The sequence below is a fragment of the Tarenaya hassleriana genome, unplaced genomic scaffold, assembly GCF_000463585.1.
Source record: "Tarenaya hassleriana unplaced genomic scaffold, ASM46358v1 Cleome20, whole genome shotgun sequence".
Taxonomy (NCBI): domain Eukaryota; kingdom Viridiplantae; phylum Streptophyta; class Magnoliopsida; order Brassicales; family Cleomaceae; genus Tarenaya; species Tarenaya hassleriana.
The window spans coordinates 312,430-321,353 of NW_010965373.1; the positions used below are offsets into that span (position 1 = coordinate 312,430).

General features: G+C 39.8%; 3 protein-coding genes and 1 long non-coding RNA gene across 8 annotated transcripts in view; 3 read left to right on the forward strand and 1 right to left on the reverse strand.

The window, feature by feature from the left end:
* LOC104813463 (KH domain-containing protein At5g56140) overlaps nt 1-3,852 on the forward strand; it is a 4,687-nt gene extending 835 nt beyond the window's left edge. The window contains exons 2-9 of one of the 2 annotated variants that reach the window (XR_002024177.1): nt 1-302; nt 978-1,063; nt 1,992-2,137; nt 2,626-2,739; nt 2,819-2,935; nt 3,044-3,187; nt 3,276-3,520; nt 3,602-3,852. Coding sequence is in view for 1 of the 2 variants with exons in the window: in XM_010541050.1 (XP_010539352.1) it covers nt 124-302; nt 978-1,063; nt 1,992-2,137; nt 2,626-2,739; nt 2,819-2,935; nt 3,044-3,187; nt 3,276-3,422 (933 nt within the window). In the remaining variant the exon portion in view is untranslated. Of the gene's footprint in view, nt 303-977; nt 1,064-1,991; nt 2,138-2,625; nt 2,740-2,818; nt 2,936-3,043; nt 3,188-3,275 lie in introns of both variants that reach the window. The other variant, XM_010541050.1, reaches the window with a different exon arrangement.
* Nucleotides 3,853-4,196: 344 nt separating this feature from the next.
* On the forward strand, nt 4,197-6,069 carry LOC104813464 (ubiquitin-conjugating enzyme E2-17 kDa-like). Of its 3 annotated transcripts, none has more exons than XM_010541051.2 (5): nt 4,197-4,297; nt 4,966-5,056; nt 5,242-5,369; nt 5,542-5,646; nt 5,794-6,069. In XM_010541051.2, the coding sequence occupies exons 2-5, from the start codon at nt 4,987-4,989 to the stop codon at nt 5,932-5,934; spliced, it is 444 nt and encodes a 147-aa protein (XP_010539353.1). In that variant the 5' UTR covers nt 4,197-4,297; nt 4,966-4,986; the 3' UTR covers nt 5,935-6,069. The 3 variants fall into 3 exon arrangements, with proteins under 3 accessions (XP_010539353.1, XP_010539354.1, XP_010539355.1); XM_010541052.1 differs by having other exon boundaries at nt 4,210-4,297; nt 4,963-5,056; XM_010541053.2 differs by having other exon boundaries at nt 4,250-4,325.
* Nucleotides 6,070-7,054: 985 nt separating this feature from the next.
* LOC104813468 lies at nt 7,055-8,184 on the reverse strand. Of its 2 annotated transcripts, XR_002024178.1 has the most exons (4): nt 8,092-8,184; nt 7,893-7,938; nt 7,701-7,828; nt 7,055-7,606 (listed from the first exon to the last, which is right to left on the reverse strand). It is a non-coding gene; the product is annotated as an uncharacterized LOC104813468 (long non-coding RNA). The 2 variants fall into 2 exon arrangements; XR_771779.1 differs by lacking the exon at nt 7,701-7,828.
* Nucleotides 7,945-8,924, forward strand: part of LOC104813467 — a 3,216-nt gene continuing 2,236 nt past the window's right edge. Inside the window, 1 exon segment of the mRNA XM_010541058.1 lies at nt 7,945-8,923. Coding sequence (XP_010539360.1) covers nt 7,947-8,923 — 977 coding nt within the window. The 5' untranslated portion in view covers nt 7,945-7,946.

Below are 8,924 nucleotides of genomic sequence, written 5' to 3' on the forward strand. Positions count from 1 at the left end.
CTTCCGATCTCCAGTGGCTGCTGCTCTCTGAGCTCCGATCATCCGTGCGGTGGTCTGGCTGGTTCTTTTGACGAACCGTGGGGATTCGCTGGTGAAGTTGTTGCGGAGGTAGAGGCCGTCGAGATGATGATGATGACGTCACTCGGATGCGGAGGAGGTGGAGGTGGTGCTGGTGGCGGTGGTTCCGGCGGTAGGTTTATGGCGTACTCTCCGTCTCCGTCGGTGGCTCCGTCTGCTCCTCAGTCGCCTAACATCTCCTGTGGTCTTCGATCACAGCCCTCGGTCCTCGTTGAGCAGGAGAAGTAATTAAAACCTTGGTTTGTTCTTCTGTGTCTTACTGTTAGTTGTATCTTCTGATAGCTGCCGATCTTTGTTTACTGCTTTGTTTTCTGAGATCTTCACGTTCCTGACAAATCTGGATGTTTTTTTTGGTCGGTTTTTCTTCTGGGTTTGTTTTCTGTATGCTAGGATCCGTATTTCTATGTTGATGCTGTGATCGGATTCCGATTTTTGTGTTTCAGCTCCTACCTTTGCGTTTTTTAGTTCAGATTTCTCTAAGGTTCAATCTACTTCAATTCTGCTTCTACCCAGTTCGTTTCTGCCAATTAAGCATCGGATTGGCTGTGTCCTAAGATGTTGCAGAATCATTGGTTTTGTCCATCCTTTTATTGTTGGCTTATCTTCATGAATCTGTAAAAGTTTCATTTTTAGGGAATCTATTAGATCCATCTCACCAAAAGAAGTTGCCTTGATACCCGGGTGCTGATGCTTGGATGACGAAATGCCTAAGAAAATGGGTAGTTTAATCTAATCAAAATGATTAAGGTTTGAAATTGGAAGGTTGAATCTAATTGAAATAGATAACACTAGTGTTCATTGTTTAACCATGTTGAGCTTCTTGAGTCGATTCTGTGGGAAGTTTATTTTGGGCTTGGGGGTATACTGATTTGGATAATTTTCACTTTCACCGTTGTCAGGTATCTTTCAGAGTTGCTAGCAGAGCGTAACAAGCTCAGTCCATTCTTGCCTGTTCTTCCACATGCCTATCGGTTGCTGAACCAGGGTGAGCCTTTCTGCTAAGACATTGTTCAATCTGAATTGTTGGTTGGTTGTATGATTAACCTTTAACCTAACCCCTAGTCCCAAATTTTAACAATGCCAAAATACAAAAGAGGTCAAGCATCTCACTTTAGCAGTGAGCAAAAAACATTATTGTTTTTCAAGTTTTCTTTCTAAAGATCTTCTAGAATTTTCATTCCTTGCTTCGGAATTACAATGCTCATACAATTGATAAACACTAAGTGATGCCTCCGAGAAGTGGATGAACAACATACACAATTATTCTTTTTCTGCAAAAGTACAATGACTTATTAGAATTTAAAACTAGATCATGTAGAGATAGTGTCTTGAAGGATAAATAAAAGAGTTTATTGGCAGCTGTTGGGTTCCTTAAACTGTGGTGAAAAAAGAGAGACCACAGTTCGAGAGACAAACAGATGAACACATAATATATCCTTCCCTAAAGCACGTTGTACTTGAGATATGTTCGATAAATGCATGTTGGTATTGTAACCTTTAAAATAGTTGAGAGTTTAGAGAGACTGTGAAGAAGACATATCTTTTGGTTGTACTTTGGTTTTCAGATCCTGTAATTTAGCATTTTACTTCAAATCCCTTCTTTTTGAAATCATATACTGACTTCTGTTTGTCGTGTCCTTCCTCGTGGATGTTCCATGCGAGGTTTAACTGATTAGAATGAACTTGTATGACCCTCTAAGAGATCATACAAGCTATTAATTTGAGCAGAACTGGATGTTCTCCTTGTTTTATCATTCTGTTACATTCTATTTAACTAGGGTAAGAGCAGAACGTTGATTCTTTACTAACTCGGATAACTATGTTCTCTCTTCATGCAGTGGCCATTGGTAACTGATTTGTTGACTAATTCTAACCGGTACATCTTACTTTGAAAATTGACATTTTTGGAACAGAAATTTTGCGTGTAACCACACTGTTGGAGAATGCCTCAGTTTTAAGTCAGACTGGGCTTGACCACCCTAGCCCTCTGTCTTCTGGAGGGATATTTCAAAATGCAAGAGCTGACGTGAACGGATGGACTTCACCATTTCAATCAGAAGTATGACTACTAACCATTAACATAAATTATTTCCATCTAATTCATATTGTTGCAATAGAAGCTTTATTGACTTAACTTATGCTGACATAACTTGTTTGACTGTTTTTAATCGTAGTTCGTCATGACAGGTAGCCAGGGCTAACAACGAATAACAGTAATGTTGTACATGGTCTTATCTTAGGTCAATACTAACCAGATACTCCGTAACCAGCAGGAGTTATATCGATGTTAGATGCAGCTGTGAAGTGTTGACTTGTAAAAGTGATGCAGTGCTTGCAAGAACACATGACCGTATCATTGTAACCACTCTATGAATATTAGGATAGTTATTACAGATGATAATGCCTCGATCCACATTGCAAGTTTTGGTGGAAGAGACTAATCTTTTCAGTATTCTGTTGCCATTGATGCTGCAAGTATATGTCCTGACCTTATGCGTAAAAAGTGATGTGGCTTCTAACAACAGTGTCCTGATTGATCATTTGCAGAGATCTGTCTCATCATCACCAGCACCAAATTGGCTAAACTCTCCTGGTAGCTCGTCGGGTCTCATTGTTAAGCGAGCAATCAGGGTGGATATTCCGGTTGAACAGTACCCAAATGTACATGCATGCTCCTCTTCTTGCTGTCCCCGTAGATTATGCTTACCCGGCATATAACTCTAGTTTGATGTTGTTGCAGTACAATTTTGTCGGCCGCCTCCTGGGTCCTAGAGGAAACTCTATCAAACGAGTTGAAGCAAGTACTGATTGTCGTGTCCTGATAAGGGGGAGAGGCAGCATTAAGGATCCAATCAAGGTATCTGTCATCTCAATCCATTTTGAGACAATTTCTAAGCATTAGCTGCTGGAAAGCAGTGCTTATTTTCTATCTTGACTTAAAAACCGAAACATGTCGTTCTTGCAGGAGGAAATGATGAGAGGAAAGCCGGGGTATGAACACCTGAATGAGCCACTCCATATCTTAGTCGAGGCAGAGCTACCCATCGAGATTGTGGATGCACGTCTCATGCAAGCTCGTGAAATCTTAGAAGATTTGCTTACTCCCATGGTTCGTTTAACCTGTTCCCTCTCTTACCGGATGCTTTTAACAATACATGAAATCTAACCTCTCCTTCAATCTGTTGTCCAAATTTTAGGAAGAAACCCATGATTTCTACAAGAAACAGCAGCTCAGAGAGTTGGCTTTGCTCAATGGAACTCTGAGGGAGGAAGGGTCTCCAATGTCTGGTTCGGTCTCTCCTTACAACAGCCTCGGCATGAAGAGAGCCAAGACCAGGGGATAAGTTCTTGCTCTCTCACTCTCTGGCCTTTCGAAAAAGGGGTATGCATTCGCAGAGCTTTCCAAGTGAATGCTTTCCACTCTCTCTCTCTCGGTCTGCAGGTACCGCCTCTTGTCTTGTCCCTCGAATAAAATTTGTCATATACGACATATGTTGCTTATTATCGGTTTGTCATGGAGAAGATTATACGACTGGGGCTATAGGCAGGCAGAGGGGAATGCGTCTGGCTTGTCCCGAGACTTTGGGCTTGTTTTTATTTATTTTTTTATTTATTTGTGATTATGAAACTTGGTTATTCTTTTTTTTTATTTTATAAGCCGTGTTTGGTTAGCCAACTTTGGTACAACGTTGTTATATGGTCCTTTTGAGACGTCCTTTTAAATTGTATTTGCATACAAAGCATCAACTAAATGATCTTCTGTATCTTTAGTTATCTATAGTTTTAGGCATCGGGATAAAAAAATTTAATTGTTAGTTGATTCTTTTCTCTGATTTTTTTTTACCTCCTAAGAAAAATAAATAAATAATCTATTAACACCAAACACATTAGTTGTAATTATATTCTTTTGTAACCCCGTCAATTATATTATAATATCGTAATTGTCACTAGTTCATGTGAATCCAAGCACAAACATATATATATATATATGTAATGTGTATACATGTGCAAGTAACCATATAGTCACGAAAAGGCCCAATGGGCCTTATTAAATTAGACCTAATTGTGTTGTGGCCGTTGTGTAAACTCGTGACGTGGCACCTCTTCACCGCCAAGAGGAATCTATTTAAGAGCGGCCTTACCCAACTTCGTTTGATATTTTCGCGGAAGATCAAACAAAACCCTAGACGACGAAACCCACCGGAAAAAAAAAAAGAAGGTAAATCAGCTGAGAAGAAGCCGTAGTTGTATGAACTCTTACCTTGATTTCATCGTTGATCTTGTCTCTCTTTCCCCTGTTTAGCCTCCGATCATGTTTTTTTTGGGTTGTATTCCGCTGTTGCTTGATTGACCCCATGCTTCTTGGCTTTGTTCATTAGGTTTACTTGAAAATTTGTATTCGAAGAGCTTGTGGCTGTATGATAACGATTATCTGCTTCTGTTTTCTCTGATGATAGTTATGCTCGCTTGCTTGTCGGATCGGATGCTCTGTTTGGCTCTTTTTTTTCTCTCTTCTTTTTATGTAATTTGTCTCTTTTTAAAAAAAACCCTACTTAGGTTGTCGGAAGTTTGACTCGGTTCCGAGAATTTGTGTGATCGGTTTCTCCAGGTGACTGTTTACCTTCACGATGTAGCATCTGATCAGATTATTATATCAGTTATTAGGACGAGTTTTTCAATTTTACCTTCCTTTTTTTTTTTGCTGAAATCTTCCTTGGAATATAGTTTATACAGAACATAGATATCGATCTAATTTATACCTGTGATCTTGTAAATAAGTTATTATTTTGCAGGGGTTGTATTGTGGTGAATTTATAAATTAGTCTTTTGTTGCGGAATTTCTTAGTCAGGTTGCATATTGATTGTTGGTAATTCTCTTATTAGCAGCAACAAGGACCCAATCACGTTATGGCTTTCAGAAGGATTAGCAAGGAGATCAAGGAACTTGAACAGGATCCTCCGGCGTCATGCAGTGCCGGTGAGTTGTTCCTTCCGCTGTCTATTTCGATCCACGAATTCTCCGTTTCAAAGCACCACTCGAGTTTGTTGTACAATTACCACACTATATGTATAATATACACACACACACACAGATGTATCAGAAGTTTGGGTTTGAATAGTGCCACTTGACTGACTGAGCAGTACCTTGGTAATGTCATGAAGGTCCCGTGGGTGATGACGTGTTCTACTGGCAAGGAACTATAATGGGGCCAACAGATAGTCCATACGCAGGGGGTGTGTTCACGGTGTCCATTCGCTTTCCTCCTGATTACCCATTCAGGGCACCCAAGGTAAATTATTCCTCCTCTCATCATCCCTTCCCTGTCAATCTTATTGGTGTTGTGTTCTTTAATTTATGTACCCTGTTGATGAAGCAGCCTGCATATATATATATATATATGGACCCTTATCTTTGTTTTCGTGATGTGCAATCACCCACACGGGATTCTATTTGGTTTGTAGGTTTTGTTTCATACAAAGGTTTACCACCCGAACATCAACAGCAGTGGAAACATCTGTCTCGACATCCTGAATAACCATTGGAGTCCTGCTCTCTCCATATCCAAGGTGATTAGATTATTTTGCTTTCGCCTTCCGCTCATTCTGTTCTCATCTTGTCTGTTTGTTCCGAACGAACAGGCGCAAGGCGTGGATCCAAACCCAGATGATGATGATGATGATGATTGGTTTTAATTCGTTGAACGTGGTTTGCAGGTTCTGCTGTCGATATGCTCGTTGCTGACGGATCCGAACCCAGATGATCCTCTAGTTCCGGAGATTGCTCACATTTACAAGATTGACCGAGCCAAGTACGAAGCCACGGCTCGTTCATGGACGCAGAAGTACGCTACGTGATCTATCATAGTTATTTACTCTTTCTTTTTTCCTTTGTTAAAGAATATAGTGACTTTGGTTTTTGGGTATTCATCAATTGGTCTTATTGGGTTTTCTTCACAATTGTCATTGAGTTTACTCTCTTTTTGTTTCCTTTGTTAATATGTGTGCGCACCACTCGCACACCCCGATCATATAAATATTTGGGGTCTAAAAGGTATGGACAAAAAACGTATGGTCAGTTGCAGGAAAAATCGTAAGATATTCTATGGAAAATAATATATTTCCTGATAAAAAAAATAATCAAACTCGTGATGACAAAATATATATGCACTAGGTACTATGTATCAAACTTTAAAAAATCATTTGGACACGTTACATAATGATCTTACATATCTGATTTCATACTTTATATCAAATAAAATTAAAACAATTTTACAACTTAAATGGGATATTGTATATATAACACACATATTATCATTTTGAAATTACTGCGAGAGTGAGTGGGTGAGTCAGACTGGTCATTGGACCAATTCCCAACTGCAAATGAGATTCAAAATATTGTCAGTGTACACATCAATCAATGCAACGTATAATTGATTATTTATTTATTATTGTCTTATTTCATTACTGTATCAGATTTTTTAAACTTTATAAAGCTTGTTAAAATAATTAAAATAGGAAAAATTCGATGGTTAACGCCCCTGGGTATTCATTCCAACACTTGAAGACATATTTTTACACAGGTCTAAGTTGTTTTGAAAGTTTAGATTTTCCTTGTCCTTTTCGCATAATGTTGAATTATTTGCAGTTTTTTTATGCATAATGAGTAAATTATTTCAGTATACATATATATATATATATATGGAACTTTTGTATTCATATGCATTATCGCAAGAGTCGCTAACAACAAACAACAAAAAGACCAAGGACCTGAGCTCAATGGTTCCCTTTCTCCAATGTCTCCCTTTTTGACTTCACACTGAACTATTTCTTCTGACAAAACCTCCCTACAAAACCTATATGACATGACTCCGCCCTCATAGTTATTATAACCCATCTTTATTAATTTACAAAACACTTGTGGTTACATCTTTTAAAGTTCGAATCTTTCTATAAAAAAAATATTGAATAATTCAGAGATAATAAAACTGAACAAGGTTGATTATAAAAATGCATAGGATACACTGTTTTAAGCATTTCTTTAATCACTATTTTTATAATCTCCAAAGCACCGCAGATCCAATTGTCACAACGAGATTCCCTTCCCCCCTAACCTGCAAAACCTCTTCTCGTTTGAAGAGACAGCATCGAAGAGAGAGAGAGAGAGAGAGAGAGAGATGGGCTGTAAGAGAAATACTAATGAAGTGACAAGTCGTTGCTTCTGTGTCTGAAAGTCCGAAGGAAAAGAAAGAAACCCAAAGGGTAGGTTCTGAACTTTGAACTCCAATCTTTTAGATTTGACCAATCTTTATCCTTTTTCTTGTTCATTGCTTTTTCTCTCTGAGATTCGATTCGAATCAGAAAGGATCAACCTTGGAATGAACACGACTCATTGTTGGAAGGTTTTGTTCTTCCCAGTTCAGCAAATGCCATGATACTCTCGTTTTGAAGGATACTGTGATGAACTTCTCTCTCACTCATGTCCTCCATATGCTGCAGAGCTGAAGCTTGAGAGTCAACTTGGTCAAATCTGAAATCAGAAGAGGAAAGGAGAAAGATGAGTAATAAAACAATTGATTTTTTCATTGTGGGTTACTGAATCAACAACAGTGTAAGAGGAGGACCCCGCAAAATGGAGGAGTTAGATACATCACATGCATATTTTCAGATTTTCCTCCCTTGTCTTTGAACATCACTAACTGTTGCATTCATTTTCTGACCATTACAACAGTCCCACCCACTTCACTATAACCTGTCAGAGAAGACAACAATAATTCGGACGAAGTTAGAGAGAGAGAGAGATGGGATTTTACTACCTTTGGCTGTTGAGCTGATAGCTTCATGAAAGAGAGAGAGAGCCTCCTAAAGAAATGGGGAGAGAAGAAGCAAGTTTAGTTGGACTTACCATAAGAATATCACCAGCAAACTCATCAAGCAATAAGACAGGTAAAGATCTTCAGACAAATGGCACTTGTTATAATGCTTCAGATTCGTCTCCAAGCATAAAGAACTCACCTTGCAACTCCCCTTCTCTTGTGTCACCACCATCATCTGCTTTTGTTTCCGCTTTACAATCACCTTATATATCTCCTAGAGCCACACCACCCGCCCCAGCCACTGTCCATAAGCCCCACGACAGTCTTACAGCCGCTGCAGAGGCTGAGCCGTCACCTCCTGTCTCTTACAAAAGCTTAGAGTATGAAGACATACCAAGCAGCTCATACACTCCTCCCTCCGACCAGTATGAGTTGTCCGATGACCCGGTTGACCGGAAACTCAAGTTTTCAGCTTGTGCTTCGGATCCTGCTCCTCCGAGGATCTCGTTCTCGTTTCCAGTTCCGAGGGTCTCCTTCGCAAAAGTCTCTGTTTCTTCTCCTGCTACCAATGCCAAGCTCAGGAGCTGCGATGTTTTCATAGGGTTCCACGGGCAAAATCCTAACTTGGTGAGGTTCTGCAAGTGGCTTAAGTCAGAGCTTGAGCTTCAGGGGATTGCCTGTTTTGTGGCTGACAGAGCTAAGTATTCGGACACACAGAGCCATGAGATCGCTGACAGAGTTATCTGCTCAGTCACGTTTGGGATTGTGGTCGTGTCTTGTTCAAGCCTGCTCAACTACCTCAGCCTGGAAGAAGTTAGATTCTTTGCCCAGAAGAAGAACTTGATTCCGATTTTCCATGGAACCAGACCTGAAGAGATAATGGGTCTTCTGAACTGTAACTCCATAGACAAAGAGTGCAAAGAAGCCATTGATGGGCTGCTCAAGTGTCATGAGTTCAAACTCGAAGCCAATGAGAGCAACTGGAGAGGTTGTGTGGCCAAGACTACAGCGATTCTCCAGGCGAAGCTCGGG

What these genes read in the sequence shown, in the direction of transcription:
- LOC104813464 (XM_010541051.2), top strand. Translation starts at nt 4,987, where the DNA reads ATGGCTTTCAGAAGGATTAGCAAGGAGATCAAGGAACTTGAACAGGAT. An exon ending in TCCGGCGTCATGCAGTGCCG is followed by an intron (nt 5,057 to 5,241) that starts GTGAGTTGTTCC and finishes AATGTCATGAAG; the next exon opens with GTCCCGTGGGTGATGACGTG. An exon ending in CTGCTCTCTCCATATCCAAG is followed by an intron (nt 5,647 to 5,793) that starts GTGATTAGATTA and finishes CGTGGTTTGCAG; the next exon opens with GTTCTGCTGTCGATATGCTC.